The following is a 25,238-nucleotide window of genomic DNA, read 5'->3' on the forward strand; positions in this document are numbered from 1 at the left end:
CGAATACGCTAAAACTTTAATAGGACTCAATTAGCTGTGTCTGTAACTGATATCGCTTAGTACTTGAGAACTTATGCATTGTATTTCGGTGCTTAACATAGACAGTAAATATTTTATATACACGCGGGTAAAGCATCGAAAAGAATATAGATCCACCCCAAATTTCATAAAAACTTTTTGGTGTCAAGTTGTGCAATAACGAATTTTTGAACGCAAATATTTGTTTAATTTCTGTAGAGATACTGTGAAGTTAATTAAGAATTAGCTCGCTTATGGGCTTAAACCTAAGCAGTGACACAACATTTATTCTGTTATCTTAAGTAAATCATAAGTAAAGTTAAGAAATGACATGGTGTGGACTTAAATATAAATATGCATTTAAGTCTGTAATTTAGATCTTATGAATATATTTACTGCAATGTAGATCAATAAACAGTTCATATCAATATAGCTTTGTTAATTATCTTGATATGAAAAATTGCTTGAAAGGAAACTAACTTTAACGTATCTCCAACCCTATCTAACCTAAATCCTTTCTGGTCATGAAGGTTTTCAGAAGTATCTTTTCCGTATTGGCAACGCAAATGATTTGAAATGCATACATTAAGACCGAAAAGTTTTCGGAAATTCTCATTTAAAATTCGCGCGCTGTATATTTTTCGATATTTTATTTATGTAGTTTGGCAGCACTGTCCTTAATTACTATGCCAAAAATGAGCGCGATCTGTCAGACAGTTCGTTTACGGCAGCTGTTGAAACCAGTTCACCTCAGTAGTGCGTTGCGAAAAAAACAATGGAAAAAAATATTGGACAAAGAGTTTGCATCAAATTTTGTGTTTCGAACGAAATTTCGTGTGCAGAATCGTTGCGAATGCTACAAAAGGCTTATGGGGAATCAGTTTTATCGAAAACTCAAGTTTATGAGTGGTACAAAGCCTTTCAGGACGGTCGTACGACCGTCGAAGACATTTCGCAACGCACTACTGAGGGGAACTGGTTTCAACAGCTGCCGTAAACGAACTGTCTGACAGATCGCGCTCATTTTTGGCATAGTAATTAAGGACAGTGCTGCCAAACTACATAAACTTAAAATATCGAAAAATATACAGCGCGCGAATTTTAAATGAGAATTTCCGAAAACTTTTCAGTCTTAATGTATATGCAGATGCAGACGAAGACACCACTAAACATAACATCTTCAAATGCAACAGATGAAACACCACTTGAAACAATAGTCGGTGATATAAACGTTGAAGATATCACAACTAAGATGATAGTAACTAAAGAAAACTACAACGGCATAGACCGATTGAGTTACGATCATACTCAAACGGCAAAAATATGATCTCTAAAATGACTAATTTCGAAAAAGAGGCAAACAAATAAACCTAAGCAAGACCTGGAAGCAGGCTAACGAAAACGAAAAAAAAAATAAAACAAAACTACACACCTACAAAAACATAATATATATATAGATTAGATGAAGATTTTATAGATCATACATAATTAGATATGATCATAAAAGGGATATGAATTACTGTAGAACTCAACGCCTACCAACTGGACAGTCAGACGGCGATTCCAGTTTAAAAGAGTAAAATATAAGAAAATGTTTAATAACTAAAATTTTGTAATGTTAGTTTTTCAGTTGAATTAATAAAAATTATAATAATTATAAAAAGTTGAAAACTTTTTTCACACTTTAAAAGATATTATCGAAACTACCAAATGCAATTAATAACTTAAGTAATGTTACGTAATATTATATATATATTTTTTAAAATATTGACGGCTCCAAATAGTAATGAAAAGACACCAACATAAATTTTAGTTAATTTATTGAAATTTGGCTGACGATACAATGCTGTTTCGAGTATTGCCAAGTACTCATAATCAGTGGTTTTAGAAAATCGAATATTTTAATTAATTAATAGTCCGTATATAATTTGGTTGAACTACAAGTGCCTGTCAACTTAGAACGTGTGCCTGTCAAATTAAAATCGATGACTTATCGGTTGTTGAAGTCCAAACAAATTATATACGGACTATAAACTAATTAAAAAATTCGAATATTTCCTAAGACCACTGATGATGAGTTCTTAGTAATATTCAAAACAGCGTTGTATGATCAGCTAAATTTTAATAGATTAACTAAAATTTTTGTGTTTGTCTTTTCTTTCCTTGCTATTCGAAACCCTCCCTCAAAATTTAAAAAAATATAGTTTCTTTGTCATTATAAGAAAGCGCAGCTTTTTGACAAAACTAATTAAACTTTATATATTATATATTTTTGTTAATTTAATCAATTTTATTCAATGAAATCAGTAATTCTCAGTAATCAGAGAGTAATTAATTCTTTTTAAAGACAGTGAGTCTATAAAAACTATCTTAAAGATTTGCGAACCAATGTAACAGCAAAAACTAGAATGACGTAAAAATTGCAAACAACATACAAATTCCATAATTATTAATATTAGTAACGAATTTTTCTTGATTTTTAATTCTGAATTTATATTTCTATTTTTGATTTGTTTATGCTTTCAGTCTATTTTGTTTATTTCTTAAATATTATGACGACAAAAAAGGCATTGGATTACATACAACGGTAGGTACATATATACATGTATATATGAATTCTGCTAACCGAAACGTGTCTAGATACTACTTACTTACTTAAATATTGTGGGAGTTACTTAGGTTTTGAGCAACAATGTTTATTTATGAGTGAAGATGACAACACTCAATTATATTTGATTTGAGACAAGACCCCAAAATGATTAGAACATGTAATCACATGACGTCGCTAACTTGATTATAAAGTAGTATCAACGAGAATGGAATGATAAATGTGAATTAGTGACGTCACAACTAATGTAATTGCGAATATTTTTTATAATTTGCCACAAACATTAAATTTTTTCCAAGTGTGATTTTATAAAATAATTACGTATGAAATGTCAATATCATGTATTATATTATTCATTTTTATGAAAAAGGTAAGCAAATTTCCTTTTAAATTTAATTATTTTGTTATTTTAATATTATTATTTGATTATTTGTTTATTTAAGTTTAATAAAGATCTATCAATTTTAAATTTTTAACAAGCCTGCATACATAACATTGACTGTAAATATATGGTAGTTTCATTAATTTCCAGTCTCTCTCTAGTATTTGTATATAATATATTATACTTATCGATTCGAAATTATTACTATTTAACAGTTTAATACTAGTTAGAAGGTTTTTCAGCTAAATATCTTTTGTGATTAAGTGGTAGAATTACTAAATGAAATAACAAAAACCCTATTAAAGTAGTATGTGATTATATACAGATGTCAATGACTTTTCAATATTTAAAACACTTTTCACATGTCGATTATATTATGGTAGTACCTTTGAAAAATTCTCGCTTAATTCTCCTACTCAAAAAAAAAAACTTAAAAAAGTTACATCTAATGTATCATTAAGATATAAAAGATAATCATAATGCAGGGTTAGATAATTAATGTGTTATCTATTTAAGCGATCATATCTTTTTTATGTGAAATTACTTTTTCACTAATTCAAATTTCAAAAATTCAACTCGATATGTCCAGACTTTGCCTTGACCATGGCCTTTAAACAGTTAAAAAATGAGTGGTATGCTTTACGAATGTGTTCTTCCGGTAATTTGCCCATTCCTGAAAAATGATTTTCTTCAGAGCATCGTTACTGGCATATTTTTTAGTCCTCACCTTGCTCTTCAAAATGGTCCGGATTGAATAGTGCAACGAATTTGCATCTGGCGAATTCGAAAGCCATTGTGTGGACGGAATGACGTATGGAACATGATTTCTTAACCATAAAGCTTTACACGTTCCCTCACTTGTTTGAAGCGAACTTGTGTTCGGCTCAACACTTGTTCGTATGTTATAATTAAACGATTGTGAAAAGCCTTTAGAATTTAACTTAAATAAACTATAATTCCTTAAACTAATTAATTCACGGTTATTTTCGGCTCTTTCCCGGTCTAACCAATTTTGTTAAATAGCATGTCAAATAGATGAACATTTTATCCAATATATCGATATTTAGATATTAAACAAACGGTCTAACATCGTTTGTTATTTTTGTGAATTTAGTCAGCATTTTGTTAGTTTCAACAGACTTCTGGGGTTTTGCAATATCACACCTCTGAACATCTTATGATCCAATAATTTAGCATTTCATTCGATGAATTTTTCTATATTCTCTCTTGAGTGATCATTAAATAATAAAAGCATACATTTTTGTTTTTTCATCCACTAGCCTTTATATGATCCTGATCGGTGGTTACATGCTATATGTGCTGCTTCTCCATACATCCGTTGTTAATTTTACTTTCTGATAAAGCGCTCAGTTGTTGTGCATTTTTGTACGCTTTTAATTTCAGAACACTGATCAACTAGCCATTTCATTTTACGAAATTTAATATCAGTTTTGATTGTAATTCTATAATTTTTCAGTCTTACATTCATCTATTTGAAAATATTGTGATTCTTCCATAGCTGTTTCTTTTCTTTGAGATTATTATTTATTTCCGTACCGACTGTTGCAGAAATATAGATGTTTTGTAAACATTCCACCTGTATTTTCTTCTCTTTAACTAAGCGAGTAATAAATCATTATCTCAAGGAATATCTAGCGGAACGTTTACTGAGCGATGTTTAGAACCATTTGTTTATCGATATATTCAGTAATAGTCTAATTTCTTATAATTGAATAATTATATAAAAAATACCTGAATTTATTAAATCTAATTTTGACTAATTAATAGTTTTTGTATTAGTAATAGTGTTAACGATTGGTAAATCTGAATTCAATCCTGATTGAACCAGATTTACTCTCGGTTTGTCAAATTTTGTTTCCCAATTGAACATTTTTAGAGTAATCTAACATTTTTTAGTAGTGTTAGTAGATATTAATATATTTTATAAATACATATAATGAAAAACAGCTACCGATTTCAGGGTAATCTTGCAAATCTAGTAAAATATCTCGATTGTTTTAAATTACTTTTGAGTCTTACACATAGAAATGCCTACAGAAATAAATTCTCATTTTTTTCTACAACAGAATTCTCAAACACTCCATTAAGATAAATTAACATCCCAACTTCACTCTTTAAACCAAAAACATTTCGAAGAATATTTGATTTGGATGTAAACTCTTTTTTGTACTGCATAATCTACAATATTTTATTTAATATTTTCAATATTTCATTTCATTTAGTTACCTTTGAAATTTTTAAAATCAAAATTTTCAAATCTAATTGCAGTAAATATGTTTTATGTTTTCAGTTTTTTATAGGACGAATAGTTTCACTTGTTTTGTGGAAATTTTATCATACTGGACACTGCTACAAGTATTACAAATTTACTAATCTAAATAAATAAATTTTAAAAAGTAGTTCTCTTTTCAGCATATTCTTGAACCAATTACCACGACAACATTCGTTTCATGTAAGTTTTAATATTTAAAATTATTTAATTGCATGTAAATTTTTTTTTGTTAAATCGTCTACCTAAAAGATCCACACAGCTAATAATATTAGCGTGTTAGATCGATCGTTCTTTAATCTCAATTGCAATATTAGGATCATCAATTATTGAATACGATTACTTGCACCTGTTTTGACAAATCTGTTGGTTCTACAGTTCTTCCTCACCATACCAATGCCCCATGTAGTATGATAGGTATGATAACCCTTTGGGTGTAGATCTAAGCCACTATGGGGCTCAAATTCCAGAATTTTCCTAGACGTTGTTTTGTAGTCCAAAGGTCTTTCATAATCTTTTTGATTACATAATTGATGTGTATTTCCCAAGTGAGTTTTTTATTCAGTTTGATTCCTAAATATTTTACCTCTTCATTTAGGGGTACCTCTATCTCATTTATTGTTAAAATGGGAGTGTCATATGCCCTTTTCCTGGTAAATGGGAGAATGGTGGTTTTGGTAAGACTAATTAATAATTCTTCTTCTTAATTCTTCCTGCACTACTGCCATGTTGTACTCAGGGCGTCCCAAATAGTCCTGTGATAATTACTGATATATTGTCTGCATACCCACTCTCTGTTGTTGAAGATTTGTATTATGCTATTAGATATTAAAAGAGAGTACTCTCTCCACGCACATCTTTTCACTGTTGCAACACTAAGATTGACTTATCTTAAAGAAACTTTGATCTTTCTTTAGTTTAGAATATTGCTTACTCATTTTACTATTACTGGGTCTGCGCCTCTGAGGTAGAGTGCTGGTTCTATTGTTTGCAAGTGTGCGTAATCAGTACTATATTTTTCGTAAATGTCGTAACGATTTTTCTTTTTTTAGAAGTTTCTCATCAAAATTTATATTAATACAGAATATATATAATATATATATAAAATTTATTATATAGTACAGATAGCTGCGCAACATACGAAAATTGTTAAGATTTATTATAAATATAACTAATCCACACGAATTATTGTTTATACATTACAAGAAATTTATAATCAACATAATTAATCCATAGAGCTTCATATCATAAACTAGAACTTACTCGTACTGTTGATAATATCATGCTGCGAATCAAAGTTTGTAAAGTTCTTAGGAACTTATAGCACTGCATGGAATATTTCTTATAAAAACTTATGAAACCATTTGGGCTAGATTGATGAAGCTGATGCTGCTCTAGAGTAAATTCATAACTTCAAATTCATTTTTAATAAAAAAATTATTTTTGGTATTTTAGCTCGTTTATGTTTATGTTTAAAAAGCTTCGTAATAAACAAAATTATTAATTCTGGCAGACAAGAAATATCACATGTTTGTGACCACAAAAATTAATACAGTGGACGTCCAATATAACGAATTTTATGTTGCACCCCTTGTTCGTTATATCGAAAAATTCGTAATATCGAATGTTATACATTTACCTACCAATATGGTTATTTTTAGGAGATTTCATATATTTGAGTTCATAAATTAACTTATAAACACGTACGAGTATATATTTATTTAAAAGTATTTTTTATTCGGTTGTTACAAAAATTATTTATAAGAAAGGACGCATTCAATCATAGTGTAGAGTAAAAAAAATCATTAATTTTTGTTTGTTTTTTACTACACTCAAGACTTTTCTGAACAGCTTTTTCTTGTAGTTCTCTTAGTACAGCTAATTTTGAAGTTTCATTATTGTTAATCGCGCACTTTATGCATTTTTCGAAATGATTTATGGCATCTTTATGTTTAATAATTTCTAAATTATTTTCTTCTATATTTTCGTCATCAGATCCATCATCCTCGTCCGAGACATCGATGGTATTATCAGCATTATTCCATTTATTAACTTCGTATGTACTAATGTCACACTAACAATAAAATTGAAAATATAATATAGGATATTATATGTATGTCTAGATAGTATTTCGTATATGATAAACTGAATTTGTGAACAACAGATCAGTGGCGCCTGCATATATGCATTTTGCCATATATAGGCATTTTTCTCAGAAAAAAAAAAAACGGACAATTACATGCATATTCTAAGCTGAATAATGCTAGTTTTATAGTAAAATTATATTCAAAAGCATAATTTGTATAAAACAAAAACGAATAAGAAACAAAAAATTTTTTGTTCGTAATATGGAGCAGAATTTTTTTTTTCGTTCGTTATATAGAACAATCAATGTAAATATTTTGGGTGTTCGTTATATCGAAAATTCGTAATATCGAGCGTTCGTTATACTGGACGACCACTGTAATCAATTTGGTATAGCTTTATAATAAATGCTTTTTTCCCCTAGCTACGTTACTAATTTCAACATAGATAATTTGGGACACAGATAATTTGGGAAAAAAATGAAAAATATATAGCTCTTATCTGATAACCCTTTTAGTTTATACAGTTTCCGATATTCAGTCTCTCCTTCACTGCACCGCAATATTTGTAAAAATAGTTTGTTTTGATTAAGTAGAAAATTAATTTCTTTTTTACACTAACCATTTAATATTAAGATTGCTTCATTATTAACTTTGATTTTTTTTATTTATTTTTTTAAATTATCTGTATAGATTATCTGTAATTCGCGTTCAATAAACTTAGAGTCCATATCAAAATATGGACGCTAAACTGAATATTAATTGCATAAAGGCCATTTACAATGAAATGAGCGCAAATGATCAAGTAACCTTTCTGAGTGCATTCGACAGAATGCCTTTTCATAAAAAGTGGATATGTGAAGAAAGTTATGAAAATATCAATTTACGTGGTTTAAAAAACGCTACAATTGAAGATGCTATGATGTTCTTTGAAATGGTCGCACCATTCGCCATAAATTTTTCGTGCAGTAACATATTGAATGTACCTTTCAAAGATTTATTCAAATCTATGAAACTAAAACAATATTTTGCGAATGTTATAACGCTAGAATTAGTGCAGTGCAATATAACGGACAAATGTGTCAAATATTTTAGACATCTGCAAAATTTACAATCACTTTCACTCGCTAAAAATCATTTAATAACTGGAAAATACATAGCCCTCTGTAACAATCTTTTTGATTTAGATATGGAAGGTTGCAGAAATCTCAGCGCTTTTTACTTTACTCAAATTTGCAGAAATTTAAAACATTTAAGAAAACTTAATGTTCGTTGGTGTAGGAGTCTTGAATATATCAACTTTTCCGAAATGACTTTCTTGTGTGAAAAACTCAAAGACTTGAAAATAATGCAGCCACACGTACACTATGAAATCATAGCATACATACCGAAGCTCATATCATTAACAGTATATGATCATTATAATGTAAAAGATGAATTGTTTGAGAACCTAAACAATACATCTTACTTGCAGGAGTTACGTATACAACAACCAACTACACTGATTCTGAATGGAGCACGGAAACGTTACTTTAATTACCGCAGGTTAATGAAGTTAACTATAGACTGCGATATTACAGATACTTTATTAAATTTTATAATGAAACTAAAAAGATTGCAATATTTGAAGTTGAAAAATATCCGCTCGGTAACAAATTCAAGATTACATCAATTAATATCGAGTTCTGAAGCTGTTAGTGTATTTGGCATGTCAAACACTTCTCAGTTACTAAATAGTTACAGGCGAGATTTTCTGACTGCACTTTTGGTACCAAAAAGAGAAGAGCCGGAAAAAATATTGATTAAATTGTATGGAACAAGAGTAGCTAAAGAGATAACACATAGTTGGTTATATACGGAATTCAGTAGAGATGTGGCTTCCATTCATTATCAATGCGACATATGCAATCAGTTGGATGACAAGGACTGGCATATATGCTATTGCAAAAATTAAATTCCTATTTATGTCTGATCTGATGAAATTTGTACATAAACTTCTCTTTATTTCACGTTATTTTCTTTGTTCAACATGCTTTTAAGTCTTAAATTCTGAATACACACCAAGTTCATAATCAAGGTAACTTTTCAACGCCACTCTTGGCAAAGTATTTGTCGGACATACAATTCAGTAAAATTCTTTTTTACAGATTCGAATGCTTCCAAGTTGCAGATTTACAGGTTTATAACAACACAAATTTTGTGTTTGAGTTTAATTTGTACCTTATTTGTTCATGATATTCAATTTGACATTTATATTGGAAGTAACATATGGATTTTGTTATATGGCCGCACACGACTTGATCCACTTTTATATTTTCAATAAATTGGCTATCAACTCAAATCAGTATCAACTCCAGAACCATAAACGTATGTATAATTTTGATTAACTTATATTAGTTAGCGATTCACCATTAATTTTAAAGCTAAATCAGTAAAATATATTTTGTAAGTAGTTGACAGTGTGGCTGATGAAATGGACATCAGAGCATTCCAGATCTTCTGCAGATTTGCAATAAACAATATACTTAATACAATCGCTATCATACGATGTTCGTGGTTAATTGCATTCATTCAACCGACATTGTAAGCAGTGTAGATACTTAAATTTAAACTTATTTTTCACTTCATTCTTAAAACAGTTCCCATAACGTTGCGGATGTTGAATTCAACACTAATAACTCCTTTAGAACCAACACCTTAGTGCCAAAGGATACAGAAATGAAATGTAATTTTATTATGAGTAATAATGGTGTAAATCGGCGATAAGGAACTGCCGATTTATCAGACATTTGGAATAAGTATGCTTTCTTTTTTAAACTAAAGAAATGCAGTAAAAACCTTTTGACGGATTGCCAGAAATATAAATCAAGTCGGCTGCTGAAATACCATTGGATAACCAATTACCACAATGAATCGAAAGAACTTAAGACAATTTGATTAACCACGAATTTAATTATTTTTTTTTTATTTTTAGTATTAGTGAACTTTTTATTTTGATAAAACTGTTTTTTATTTTGTGCTTAATCATAATTTTTAAATTTTTTATTGTTATAATTTATTTTTTGTATTTTGTTTTTGTTAATAATAATTTTTTTGGTTAAACTAAAGCATGTCTTGATTATTTTTATATTTACATTTCCTTACATTTATAAAATTCTTCATTACTATTTATCAATTACTAACCGACAAAAAATTATTAATAAGTTTTGTGAACTATTTCTAAAAATTGAATTTATATTTCAAAAAATATGTCGACATTAAAGCTTTCATACTTTCTTGAAACATGTTGAAACTTTCTTGAAATTATAAGCGTATGTATTTAATTCTGCAGCCCTCCAACTTATTTAGTGATTTAAATTAGACCGCGATCTTATCTCGTCTGAACAGCCCCAGTCTATACAATAGGTTTGTAAGTCTTATAAGTCTTGTAACATCATTACAATAAGATCATAAAATTTTCACCATCAGTACAATAATTGTAAGAGGTTTTAGTTTAACGACACCGAATGAAATAAAGTGTGTCATCACTGTTTTAGAATAATTACAAGACAATCTTTCTAAATTTTAAGTATGTCCTATGGAGTTATTTTTAATTTTCAATCCTATCTTATAAGCATGAGAACAGTCAAGACAGTCATGCAAAAATCATGAATCTACAATCTTTCCTTTGGAAATCAAGTCTTCCTGCTGAGTAGCAACTGAGTATATGTAAATAATGACATTAATCTGTGAAAAATATTTAGTAGTTTCCAAATGTCATTCTTCTTAACGAAGGAAAACTTAACAAAGGTCTTTGAAACAAGAAAAGTATAATAAAAGTATAATACTACTAAGTATATATAAATATCTACCAAATATTTTCTGAGTGTATAAATATTTTAGACTATTAAATTTACATTGTTATAATCTATGTTTGTCTATAAATTAGAACGTGTGAAGTTTTTTTAAGGTATCTAATAAGTCCATAGATTTTTTCTATTGAAATAAGTTTCTAAAAGAAATGTCAGTTGATATTTTTTGACTGAATATCTTACAGTCGATGTGAAGCATATTCATATTTACATTAGTTTCGAGATTAATGACTAAAACACAATGTCTTATTTCTTTGTAAAATGTTCAAGGAAAGCTTTATTTAAATCACTTTCCCTGAAACATCCTCTTTAGATCGACGAGCTGGTAATAAAGCAGGAAATAAATCTAGCAAATACAAGTTAATAATCTTAGCTTATGCAAAGTAGCTTTGCATACGATAGCTGTCTGGATCGATAAGCATTTTTTCTTCGTGAAGTAAGTACACATTTTTTATATGTTCTTCTTCTAAATAAACAAGTAAACAAATATAATATTCAGTGTGTATATTTTGTTTGACAAGGAAGTTATTGAATATTAGAATATAGACAGTCAAAAATACACGGATAACATTTTTTGTCGTTAGTTAAATTTTATATAGCTTTACCGACCACTTTCCACTCTGCTTAAGATAAATATATAAGCAATAAAAACTGCACTTCTGGTAAAAGAACAAATAATAATAATTAGATATTGTAAAAATCTAAATTTCAACACACAAAATTTATAAATTATGCAGTTAGAAACTGAAACTGGTGGTAAAGTATATATATAGGAATTCTGATAGAAAATTTTATGTATATATATATTATACTACTATACATTACTTATACAATGCGTTCTTGTCCACTGCGTACTTAGTAAGTTACTTAAGTATTTTTAAGATTTTGTCGTTTCCATTTTTTGACATAAGTCACTCATTGCATGGGAAAGAACTGTTATGTGTCAGAAAGTTCTTTGAAACTTTTAAGAGAGCTTCTGCTTGTTTAGAAAAATTTTACTCATTAATATATCAAACAAGAAATGAAATGCTTTGTTGATATATGGTATTAAATTATTTACATATATAAATATTTTATAAATCTATTACGTATTCAATTAATATAAACAAAGATTTTATTAAATACTCACATACTCAGTACGTTTGTTTACAGTTCAGCTGTTGTTTGTTTACATTTTACATACAAAGCATATGATAAATATTTTAAATTTCGGTAACTTCCGTTGTGGAAAATTTATTTTTAAGGATTGCAATCGACATTTTTGGCCTCACTTTCCTTTTTTATTAAGGAACGTAAGTTAAAAACCGCAGAACTCTTTGTATGGTTATTATAAGTTTCACTTACTAAGTAAGCAGTGGAAACATATTATTAGAAGGATTTTGTTAATTATCTGATCAATTCTTAATCTAATACCCTACAGCACTAATAGATGTAGATTATTGATAAACCATGCAATATCCTTCCTTTAGTTTCAAATTCTAGATTTCTGTCAGTTAAACTAAAATCGGTGAAGTATACTGACTCGAGCGATCACTTGCAAGCGACAGAGCATGACCACATAAAATGTGCAGATGTTTTACTATGTATTTCTGAACAAGTACAGATACTTGTGTTAAAAATACTATATTCGATTTAAGATCGATTCAAACAAAAAAAGTTACTCTTATATTTCGTTGCTATATACTGAATTTGCATGTCAGATTTATTGGCATTAAAATGTAATTAGTAATAAAAAGAATTCATTTATATTAGTATATGGTATATGCACATTCATACTGACGTCATAAAATTTGCTTTAGTCCAACATAATGTATAATATGATTATTCTAGATTTACTCGTATGCGGTTTTCTAAATCCATATAAGAAAAGATTATTATTAGTGGGTAGCTCGAAGTACATATTCTGTAATGTATCATCTCTGATTTCACAATAAATTGTAATTAAATTGACACTTTTGATGTCCGTAAATAAATAAAGAAATTTTGTTTTTGAATTTAATTTTTCATTGTAGACTTTGCCGTGACGTCAATTGTCACTTCATGTCAACTTCATGAAGTGCAAAACGATAATTTTACAGTTGTAATTAAAAACGGCGAAGAAAAAACTAAATAATGTTAAAAAAATTTGAATTGAAACAAGAGATTATTTTTTGACTTGATTGTACTATGGAATTCCACAATAAAGGATTACCATGTGGTAATTAGATTTCAACCTAAAAGGAGCACTATTTCAATCAATACAATTGTTTCTGCAATCAGGAATAAAATGTGTAAAGAATGTCATTGATTTCGAATAGGAACCCAACCCAATATATCGGGTCTATTGTTTATTAAGCCAACGTCCTTGCTGTCGAGAAAATAGGTCGGTTAATTTCAGTAGAAAATCTAAAAAATTAATGTATTATTGCCACAATACAAACACTGGAAAACTTAACTGAGGTCAATGAGTAGTTAGTGCATAATATTACTGATTTGGGCTTCAGAGTACCAAAATATACAAAAAAATGAAATTGCAAATACATACTCAACAGAGAAATATATACTAAAAATTTAAACGAGCACGACCTAACAACAATGAAAATCCTATTGTGCAGAGCTGAGATCGGAAATAAGCATAACTCGTGATCGTCGTAACAGGTTGTTGACTACAAGGCGTCCATTCCTTAAAAATCACTCAAGAACTGTTATGTATCGGAAAGTTCTTTGAAAGTTTTAAGAGAGCTACTAAACCATACCCCAAATGGAATCAGTTTTAATAGATCTTTTAACTTATTAAATAAATGGATTAAATTAACGTGAACGCTTTAAATAACTTAATACAGTAAAATTTCGCAGAGATAACAGAATAACAGAATAATATAGACGTCCAAAGTAAGCTTAAAATTGATTTCCTGTTTTTTATATTAAATATTATTGAACATCCTAAATTATAGTAAATCAGACTTCCAATGAAATTATTTCTATCCAAAATTTTCAATGGTAAAAGTTAATTTTTCTTGATAATTACAAATGTATAAAGTGTACCCGTATTTTGTATAAATAAATATTTACTCGCATTTCGTTGCTAATGGTTGCATAAATTTTCAAACTATAATTGTTTGCTATGTAAAGATACCCCTGAGTGTTTAAGATTTATGCGAATATTAGTTTACTTAGTCATGTAATGCCATAATTAAAACCTAAACATTCATAAATTCTAAATAACACAAATATTTACTTTGAAAACTGAACTGAGTATAAATAATTGTACACTCTGTAAAAAAGATTTTAAATTAGGTTGGGTTTATATAGTTTATATTACACGAGTGTACAAACTTGCAATGTAACCCAATTAAAACAGGTTAAAGGCTTGTTGCAGAAGCTTTAAATAAGCTGCTATAATTTTCAAACTGCTGGCAACACAGTCAGGTGATGTCAGTCATTTATTAGTTATTGTTTACAAGTGTGACGATATGTAACTATTTGCATCTTAGTTTTTAGGGATATAAAGCCAAAAAGGTAAAAATAATGAGACAGAGTACTTGCGCTATTTTGAATGGAACACCAGAGGTGACTATTATTAGAGCTCTTGAGTATCTCAATGACCATAAATCTGTAATATAATTTTGTAATCAATTTTACAATTAATGAATAAATCACAGAAAAAATCAATAAATCCATATATTGGTTATAAAAAAATATTTATATATATATTAAAAAATAAACAAAGCAACCTGTCATTTTTTACTTTCATGTTAATAACAAAATATTAAACATTCAATTAAAATTTAAAAGTTAAAATGCACATATACTTTTTTGGACTTAACAAAATTTTAGTATAAACGATATATTTTTGCAAATGTTCTAATAGCACAAGATAAAAAAATAGACCACGCACAACAGATCAATAGACGTATTCGAAACTTCAGAGAAAAACTTGGGTGAGCTGCGAAGTTTAAAGGACATAAAGTGAGTTGTTTTATTTAATATAAATGTGCAGTTTTTGTAGACTTTTTATAAATCAAATATTTTTAGTTCTCATCATGGCGTCACAAGATATAAATCTAATGACTGATGCACAAGTTCTAGAAATGTTCAATAAATGCAATTTTGGGACTTTATTAGCTCCCATCATTAATACAGTTGATGAATCAACGGTGATAATAATAACAATGCCTTCACCAGAACCCGAACTCATAGAAGTATATGTTTATATGCGCAGCGAATTGGACAATATTTTACTAGGTCACATCTCTTGTCGCCAATTAGACTTAGACATCTTTAACAGATTACGACCACAAATATGTCCAGACGCAATGGTGGTTAATACTGATGTATGGATAAACAGTGAAGCTGTTACACAATGGCTTGCAACAATGTAAACACAGAGATTAACTTCACAACTTATAAAACCAACACAAAAAAGCGAGATAGCAACGAAAGTATTGATGTAAGTTAAAAAAAAAATTTTTTTAAATTTTTCTTACTAATATTTCAATTGTTTTTAAACTGTGGTTTATAGAAAGTTGCTTACTATTTAATCGGTAATGTAATCGATATTAGTCACTATTTCGTTAAATAAGCATTTCCACTGATTCTAATTACAAGCGAATACCATTTGGACAAGCTGATCTACACAATCTTTTCACGCATCTCCTTACTGAAGCGCATTATTAGAACGGAATATTATTCGACTTTTGTTGCACATAAAGATCTTGCGTAAAATTTATGCTTGTAGTTTCTCCAGAACCATGAAGGTAACAAGTCTCTTACCAGTACTCTACGTAAATATATCGTCGATTTTTTGTTTTTTAATATTATAAATAAATTATAGTAGAAATGAATGGCTTCAAGTAATTATGTGTGTCCTAAGATACATAATTGTATCGATAGGTGCAACACCTATCGGTTTAAGATATATACCATAATTGAAGGATGATGTTACTTTAAATTCATGATTCATTACAATATACAACCCTAAAACTTTTTCTCCAAGACATTGGCTTATTCTCTTAGTTTTCCTAAACAATTTCAGGTTATTTGATCTTCAGGTTATAAATTGCTACTTGATCACCAGATTATTATTACTCGTGAATGTATGGGTAGTGTTTAATAATAATTTAAGCAAATACCTCGTAATTTGATGTGTATAATTAGTGGAAAATAATATTCTAATTTCAATTTTGATTATAAAAACTCTTACAAAGAATAGATAGAATATTCATATCAACTAATTAAGATATATTTTTATTTAATGTATATGTAATTTAATTTTATATTTTGGTTGTACCAATTTAATCTCCTCACATACTGATATTTTTAATTTATCAATATATTTGTAACGCAATCTAAAAAACATGGAGAAGTATATATATTTATGATCAGCAGAAAAGGGTGGGTCGGTTTACTATTGACCATTCAGACCGTCTGACTGTCCATTTATTATAATGGAAACGGGACTTCAAATTTTTAAGCTAATGGAATTGATGGAATCCTATTTTTAAAAATTTCTTTTTGAGAAATATATTGTGTTCATATATGTTTATATACGCATAGTATTAATGAAAAAATAGGCCATAAAATGTTATTGTTTTAACAAAACAAATACCAAACAAATAGAAACAATAAATATCTTGGAATTATTGAGCATATTTCAGGAAGCATGAATAATACAAATTTAATTGTTTTGATCATTTATTTTCGAAATATTGTTATTAATAATATTATTTGTTATAAAATTTTCCAAGGCAAAGTAGCTTAAGAATTTTTAAGAAAAACAATCGAATTTTTTGTTTATTTATTACTCATGGGCGTGAGCGATAATTTATAGTAGCGAACGGAACCAAACTACCGAACACAGTATGATAAAATTTTTATACTTTTATCCATGTGAAAACTTATTGGTTATACTCGTATGGTATAAACATGTTTACATTTATAAAAATCTTTTAAAAGAAATTTAATAAATTTTCTCAGATGTTAATTTTAAGTAAATATTGTCCTATTTATTGCTAGCAAATAATTATTTTTTAAGGTGGGTATTCTGGAATAAAAGTCTTACAAAAATAATCATTAAAGTGTATTTATTATAGCGGTTTTGATAGCGGTTGATAGCTAATAACACTTACATTAGGAAAACTAATATTTTTGTAATTTATTTAGTTAAAATTAAGTGCCACTGATCTTTGCATGGTTTAACATGAAACATAGATTATCAACACTTATTATGTGTACTTACTTCATTATATAAAACCAATCTTCTAAGTAAACCATACAGATTGATAAAATGAATTAATTGATACCTTGAACACATGACTAGTATTACGCAGTGATGTCATTTCTGAGTTCGTTTCTTTTACATAAACACTATGTCATAGTGTCTTAAAAGTTAAATTTAGTTATAAGTAATAGTTAGTATTTAAAAAACCAATATCTTCGATCAACCAACTAATCTCTGCGAACGACTTATTTAAATACTCAAAACACTTTCTCAAAATAATACTAAAACTGTACCACATTTTTTATTTTACCTTTAAGTAATTTTAATTTTTTTAAATTCTTATAATTATTTTTTAATTATTTCTTTCAATTATTTGTGTTTTTCGACTATTTCTTTCTGTATTTATTTTTTTAATAATATATTTTTTTCTAGTTATTTTATGTAATTTAATTTTTTTTTTTGAATTTTCTTATTAATAAAATAATTTTACTTTGTTTCTTTTTTTGAAAATATGTTAATATATTTAATAATTATATATTAATTTAATATAATAGTAAATCAAACTTTCAGCTAATTTTACGAAGACAATAACAACATTCATCAGGCTTTGGTAATCACGCAAAATTTAACAACGCAAAACAATGTTTGACAAAATTATCTTAAATTAGACGATATTAGTGTCTGCAGAGACGTACAAACTATGTTCTTTACATGTTAATAAGTAAAAATTATTCTTGATTTTGAATCGTTGACATACAAGAAATAATGTTAGAGTTATCAAGGTAGTAATTATCAAAGTACTGCATGCATGATAAGCACTTCGAAATCGATTTAGGAAATTACTATGAATGACTACCACAAAAGGGCTGTCGCTATGTAAACGAATTGTAATTTCAATTACTGGATATTGTCTATATAAAATGGAAACTGAACTTGAATGAGCTTAGATTCATTTCAGTAAACCATCGGATACTGCAACATGGTGCAAATCAAATCTCAAAAACAACAAATTTACTTCGTTGTGTTTGAGGATTATTTGCAACCACCAAGGAAACCTCACAAAAAGGATAATCTTTTGTTGATAGATGAGAACATTAAACGAAAACCGGAGCTAAGGTTAATACTTTTGGAGCATCCTGTATTTGTAAGTGCAAACAAATCAACAATATGGCAACGTTGTCGGTTATTTTTAAGGAATTTTTACTATGCGAAATTGGCAAAGTTCCAACACCCTAAAAAAAGAAACCTAACGATCAAAGAGAAAAAGGAAGACCCAGTAAATAATAAATTGAACATTCTTAACAATGGCAGCATCTACAAAATATATAAGTCTCTCCGTAACCATTTCCATTTGCCGGGCTTTCTTGCCTTTTTACTTGCTCGGAATGATGATGGCCTTTGCAAACGTAAGACGGGTTTTGAAATTTATTGTGAAATGGCCAGTATTCATGGCTTTGTGAATTTTGTGGGAGCAAAAACTTGGCAGCGCATACTTTGGTGTCTTGTTATATTCATTGCCATTTTAATGTCCACTATTTTTTTGGTTATGTGGCATTTAATGAATGTTAACACTCCGACAATTTTATATACGGAAAGCAGCACATACCCAGCTTGGACAATACCCTTTCCTGCGGTAACAATTTGTAATTTTAATCGAATTTCCTACAGGAACGCATTTACCTTTGCACAAAAATTGTAAGTATAATCTGATCTAATAAGAAAAATAGTTCGAAAAAACTATATTAAACTAATTTTATAATCAAATTTAATAATTTATCAATTTGAATAAATTTTTTACATACTGGTATGATACATGACAATACAGTTGTTGTTGCAAATTTTTTGTTGTTTTTTGTTTTTGGTACATATATAATTTTTGCATTCATATTAATGGTTGTATTAATTCAACGTTACTGAGATAAGTAAAATGAAAAAAAAAACAACAACTGCAATAAATAACTACTAGTAATTAATAAGTACTAATAATTTTACCGTTATAAAAAAAAACAAAATACAGTATATATAAATAAAAAAATAAACTTTAAATAGAGAAAACTTAAACACAGATGTGTACCGTCAAATATCTATTCCGTTCGATCACCGTTCAATCTGCAACAACTTATCATTTATAAATATGTTATACGTGCAAATTAATTAGATAAAATAATCAATGAATATGTGTTTAGAGAGCATTTAAAAAAATTTGAACTTATTAATAAATTATAATTTAATGTTTTACTCAAATTAGTTCTGACTGAGAAAAACCTAGTTATTGAACTTATAAAATCGTTTCCGATTTTGTGGTGAACATAAGACCTCTCTCCTCCATATATGTGCATATAAGTTATCTGTAATTTATTTATAATACGAATATTTAGAATACGTTAGATTTTTTTTTCTTGGCCTAAATAGGTTTGTCCTTTTCAGTAATTTCAGTAACGCAAATATGAGTATGAGCAGATATTTCCGATTACAATTGTATAACAGTTTTGTATTGGATGCCCCGCAAGAGGATTTCGAATTTATGCAAACATTTATCGAAAACAATGAGCTTAATTTACTCAAATTGCAGAGAAATTTATCACCGAATTGTGAGAGTGAATTGTTGCGATGCAAATGGAAAGGAAAAAGAGAACGTTGTGACAAGCTCTTTCGGAAAGTCGAAACTACACAAGGCATCTGTTGCAGTTTCAATTTGTTCGCTTTAAAGGAGAGGAAAACCGGAGATCAAAGGTAAGATTCTAAAATAAATTTATTGCTAAATCTAAGTGATCATATTATAATCCAATGGAATATTCTATGGATGCCTTTTTGACTATCGTATATACATCAATAGCTGTATTCAATAATTAATAATTAAATAGTATATAATTCTTATTTTCTCTCATCTTCTGTTTTATATATGTATATTTATTATTATTATTATTATGAAAAGAGGTAGTGCACTACGACCTAAAATATTACAGATTTTTTTTTTTGCGTACAGCTGAATTCAAAGAATTTATAATATTTTCTTTATATAAATCCAATTAATATTTTACGGTAAAGTATTTTTATATGAAGTACTTCATTCAAGTTTTAAGAAGCACAAATTCTTATAATATATTATATTTTATATTAATATAATATTAATTATATTGATTAAATATTAATTATCAATACTAATTATATTAATTGAGTATTAATTATTATTTTATTTTAATTAAATATTTATTATATCAGTCAAATATTAATTAATATAAATATAATAATAAAGTATAGTAATGAAAGTATTATTTAATATAAAAGTTAAAAGATACTATTTGTTATATATTAACCATTAATAAATCCGTTATTTTTTAGAAAATATGCTCATTACTTTTTCGATGAACCTGAACATACAACCAGTAGTGGCTACAAAACTGGCTTAACGGTATTACTTGATGCACATACAAAGGATTATTTAATATCTAGTGTTAAGAAGACTGGATATCAAGTGCTTATACATGACGCATATGAATTTCCCTCATCGAGTATACAACGATATGCCTTGCAGGACCGTACTGAAAACATGTTGAGCATAAAACCACGTAGTACTTACGCTACTGAGTATCTAAACACTGAAAAGTTGCACGTTCGACGTTGCTATTTACCAAATGAGAGACAACTTCACACATTTCGAGCATATACCCAAATTAACTGTCTTTTGGAGTGTCGTAGTCAGAAACTTTTCCATAAATGTGGCTGCATACCACCAATGTATATTCCAGAAAATAAGTTTTGGCCAAGCTGCAGTTTTAAAGAGCGAAAATGCATTAACGTCAATAAAAGTAAGATTTTGATTATGTATAAAAAAATTTATTTAATTTTATAGTTTTAACAAAAATAAATTACAGATATTTTTTCAAGTGTTCTTGTGAATAAAAGTACTAATTATAAAACTAACCATTACACTGAAAAGTATATATGCGATTGCTACCCAGCCTGCAATTTTAATCTATACGGAACAAGCAAACATTATGGTCAGCTTAATGAATACTTTTCTCAAACTGAAAACCGCTTTTTGTAAGTATCTATGTATGGTCGTATCTACAAACTGTTATAAATATTCAATTGGTGGAAACACTGCGTTCATATTTCGCCTAATGACAGATTTTACAAGAGTGCGATGGTATTTACATATGCATGGCGAAATTCAAGCGTAATTATGTGAAAAAGGTTTATTTGAGATGAAAAATCATAAGTTACTTTTTTTTAAATCTCTGAATACTCTGTCCTATAATGCTGGTTGGAATGCTGGCTACATTCGCTATAAAACTGGTTCGAAAAGTTAGAGATCGAATTGAACAAAATTCGCACCATAGTAGGTCCTAAACATATGAAAAAACCGTGTAACGAATCCTCAGAAGCTTACTTAAAGTAAAGTCTGAAAAATTAAATGATTTTACCGATTTTTAAAACGAATCGAATTATTAATAAATAATGACTTAATGTTTTACTTTACTGTTTTACTCAGTTCTGACTGAGAAAAACCTAGTTATTGAACTTATAAAATCGTTTCCGATTTTGTGGTGGACATGAGACCTCTCTCCTCCATATATGTGCATATATAATACGAATATCTGTAATTTATTTATAATACGAATATTTAGAATACGTTAGATTTTTTTTTCTTGGCCTAAATAGGTTTGTCCTTTTCAGTAATTTCAGTAACGCAAATACGAGTATGAGCAGATATTTCCGATTACGATTGTATAACAATTGTATTGCAAAATGAAATGATTTTACCGATTTTTAAAACGAATCTATGTTCGATATTCTAATGAAAATAATCGTGTATACCTAACACAGACGTCAGACGAATACCAACACTTTTCAATGGCTACAAGTAATCAAGCAATGATTTTCGTGGTCATGATGGTCAGTGCGTTGTTAAAATTTATACGAATATTTACCACCAAAAGATTTCGAAAGGTGATCAAAAGTCGGGGGGAACCAAAACTTTTAATGAGAAAGCTCAGTGGCCTCTCAAAAGACATATTTTTCACGAATCGATGAAGATTTGACAGTTTCACATTTATGCAACTTATTAATTTATCGACTGCAGAACTATTTTTAGAAATATTTTTTCTGTTGATCGAGCCAACATAGAAATAAAAAATACAATTCAATCTGTTTAGCTGGGCCACCCTCAACTTAAAAAATCGAGGAGTAAATTTTGATATAATTTCTTTAAAATTATATAAAAAATTTAAATTTCTATAATCGAAAATACATATTTTTAGTAAGCAACTAAAGGTAGAAAACCAAATACTTCTTCATGTTTTCTATGATGAATTAACTGCAGAAAAACTTCGTCTGGATATTTATGAGAATTGGATTTCTTTTGTTGGTAATATAAACATATTAAAATTTTAAATTTAAATTTATTAATTTCAATATGGCAATATTTTAGCTTTTTCTTATATGATTTATGGTAATTATTTGATTTTTGCATTAATTTATTTATACATTTTTATAAATATTTTTGAGTTATGTGTTATACTTAAATATATGTTTGTTTATATTCTTATTCATAAGTATATTTAGTAAAATAACTTTACTTGTGGTGTATTTTATAGGTTTAGTGTGTAAAAACATAAAACTTACTTAGGACGTGTGCGAGTTAGGCTAAGTTGATGCTAAACCAAATGGGAGATTTTTTGGGATTTTTTGCACTGCACATATTTAGCCATTTATCAACACGTATCGACACACCACTACATTATCGGCACAACTTAGAGTTTCCCTCATTTAGAACGCAACTTAGCCTAACTCGCACACGACCTTAGTTCAATTTAGTAGCCCATTATGGGATAAACAGTACATGACAGATACAACAAATTTTTGTGAGATGCTGAGATAGTGACTTAACGATATGACTTAAGCAATAATGAAAAAAAATTAAATTGGAGGAAATCTACTTCATATACGTATATTCTGCAAACTCAATTGTGTCGCCTATTTACACGCCAAAAGAAATCGCGATCCCGCAATTTAGATTAGTGTTCATATGATATTTTTGCTGACTTAAAAAGCAATTACAACAAAAAATTCTGTTTTATTCTGATTTCGACGCTAATATTACGCTTGTATAGAAAACTTTTGAGTTAAACATCTTAGGAAAAGGAGTTAGTAACGTGGTAACAGTAAAGAATATCAGAAATACGCCTATTTAAAGCACAGTACTAATATTATGTAATATTTAAAATATTTATTTGGAATAGTCTTGGATAAGTACTTAAAATATAATGAGCCTGTGAGATTTCAAATCAAATCTTTTGTGATAAAATGTCTTCTGAAAGCTATTGCATTTCTAAGACTCATATTTCAAGTCTGCGTATCAAATGAACATGATATTGATAGAAGCGTGTTGGTTATGATATATATAATTCAGAAACTGTTTATTTAGGAATTTATTGTGAGAGAAAAATTATACACTACTGGTCAGATAGAAATACCTCTAGTAGTATTGAAGACCAGAACGCAACGAAATTTTTAAATCGAAATATAAACTTTATATGTAACCATTTTTAGTAAATTGTTTTGAAAACATCAGACACATGTATACCAGCAAAACAACAAAAGTTCAATCCGGATCAGTTAATAAATATTAATTCGTATGTATTAACTCTTCAATTAATTATCATTAGCCTCAAGTGTAATGACATATTACTTGAAGATATTTTATTTATTTATATAATGAATCTTTCTATTTAACGATTTCTATATGTATACCATATATACATTACATTCTATAAATATTTTAATTCAATTTTAAGGTACATTTGGTGGAATTGCTGGTTTACATATGGGTTACAGTTTTGTGTCAGCTTTTGAAATGATTTTTTTTGTATTCGTTCGACCCGTTTGCAACTGGATAACGAAGCAGCAAATACGTTATCGTATTAAGCGTAAACGTAAAACAGCAGCTGGAGCTGAAGCTGGACCAAAAACCAAGATAACAAGCAAACCGAATAATCCAACATGTACTTAAATACCATACATCTCGACAAACTTTTGGCCTTAAAATAAGGTAACTTATTAGTTGGATTCTTGTCAAAGGTAGTCATATATCATTTATAAAGAAGTTATATTAAAAATTCACGGTTCAGCATTTACTGAAGCAAAAATAAAAAAAATGTTTTAAAAATAAAATGTTTACAATTATATTTTAAATATCACATATTAATATAATACACAATAATATGTTAACATATGTATATATGTTATGAGGTAGAGTCAGCCTATATCATGCTTTCATTACTTTATACAATTACAGAATTCACAAAAATTAGTTAAGCAAACAACCCCATAGATAGACTATTATTTGCCGCTAAATCGGTTTATTTCGTCATACTGATAATGAGTATATAACGTTTATATTGTCTCGGATATATCGTTAACTTGTGGAACAGAATATGCGCCATACAGACATCATTTCTAAAATATAATTATTATTAACATTTTATGACTATGTAATAACATTATATTATGCTCATTTAAAAGTTATATTAATAAATTGTTTTTATTGTCATTCAATCAAATTGGTTATTTAAAAATACTCGTACTTTGGGTCAACTTTATTGAAATAGAAGTACATATAAGTACGATTTATGAAAATAAAAATGTTATTAATACGAAGTTAAGAATACGGGACACGAAGGAAATGAAAGAGCTTACGACAACTATCGCCAACTAAGTAGCCCATATCGTCAATAAATTAGAAACCATTCTATACTATGGTAATTAGACTTATAGTAAACAAACTCCGACATTGAAAAGACT

The 25,238-nt window shown here is 28.3% G+C and overlaps 3 protein-coding genes across 12 annotated transcripts in view; all 3 read left to right on the plus strand.

Moving 5' to 3' along the window:
- The window catches only part of LOC119662649, an 18,745-nt gene extending 4,581 nt beyond the window's left edge, over positions 1-14,164 (plus strand). The window contains exon 4 of one of the 3 annotated variants that reach the window (XR_005250857.1): positions 13,246-14,164. The gene's annotated coding sequence lies outside the window, so the exon portion shown is untranslated. Of the gene's footprint in view, positions 1-11,546; positions 11,562-13,245 lie in introns of those variants that run through there. The other 2 variants (XR_005250860.1, XR_005250859.1) reach the window with 2 other exon arrangements.
- Positions 5,295-10,379, plus strand: LOC119662648. 2 transcript variants are annotated; one of them, XM_038072317.1, is made up of 6 exons: positions 5,295-5,384; positions 5,442-5,481; positions 8,076-9,459; positions 9,530-9,749; positions 9,833-9,965; positions 10,022-10,379. In XM_038072317.1, exon 3 carries the CDS (start codon positions 8,122-8,124, stop codon positions 9,334-9,336), a length of 1,215 nt encoding a protein of 404 aa, XP_037928245.1. In that variant the 5' UTR covers positions 5,295-5,384; positions 5,442-5,481; positions 8,076-8,121; the 3' UTR covers positions 9,337-9,459; positions 9,530-9,749; positions 9,833-9,965; positions 10,022-10,379. The 2 variants fall into 2 exon arrangements, with proteins under 2 accessions (XP_037928245.1, XP_037928244.1); XM_038072316.1 differs by having other exon boundaries at positions 9,836-9,965.
- Positions 14,165-15,019: 855 nt separating the features above from the next.
- Positions 15,020-24,571, plus strand: LOC119662650 (pickpocket protein 11-like). Of its 7 annotated transcripts, XM_038072320.1 has the most exons (9): positions 15,020-15,181; positions 15,248-15,662; positions 15,735-15,969; positions 18,003-19,127; positions 19,860-20,165; positions 20,775-21,241; positions 21,308-21,476; positions 22,697-22,803; positions 24,233-24,571. In XM_038072320.1, exons 4-9 carry the CDS (start codon positions 18,412-18,414, stop codon positions 24,445-24,447), a joined length of 1,980 nt encoding a protein of 659 aa, XP_037928248.1. In that variant the 5' UTR covers positions 15,020-15,181; positions 15,248-15,662; positions 15,735-15,969; positions 18,003-18,411; the 3' UTR covers positions 24,448-24,571. The 7 variants fall into 7 exon arrangements, with proteins under 7 accessions (XP_037928248.1, XP_037928253.1, XP_037928252.1 ...); XM_038072325.1 differs by lacking the exon at positions 18,003-19,127 and having other exon boundaries at positions 19,845-20,165; XM_038072324.1 differs by lacking the exon at positions 18,003-19,127.
- The last annotated feature ends 667 nt before the right edge of the window (positions 24,572-25,238 follow it).

The sequence above is a fragment of the Teleopsis dalmanni genome, chromosome X (genome assembly GCF_002237135.1).
Source record: "Teleopsis dalmanni isolate 2A chromosome X, ASM223713v2, whole genome shotgun sequence".
Classification (NCBI taxonomy): domain Eukaryota; kingdom Metazoa; phylum Arthropoda; class Insecta; order Diptera; family Diopsidae; genus Teleopsis; species Teleopsis dalmanni.

Excerpts from the sequence above, each read along its gene's own strand:
- LOC119662648 (XM_038072317.1), top strand. The coding sequence starts at position 8,122 with ATGGACGCTAAACTGAATATTAATTGCATAAAGGCCATTTACAATGAA.
- LOC119662650 (XM_038072320.1), top strand. The coding sequence starts at position 18,412 with ATGGTGCAAATCAAATCTCAAAAACAACAAATTTACTTCGTTGTGTTT. Across the intron at positions 21,242-21,307 it reads ATGCATTAACGTCAATAAAA|ATATTTTTTCAAGTGTTCTT; the intron begins GTAAGATTTTGA and ends AATAAATTACAG. Across the intron at positions 21,477-22,696 it reads CAAACTGAAAACCGCTTTTT|TAAGCAACTAAAGGTAGAAA; the intron begins GTAAGTATCTAT and ends ACATATTTTTAG.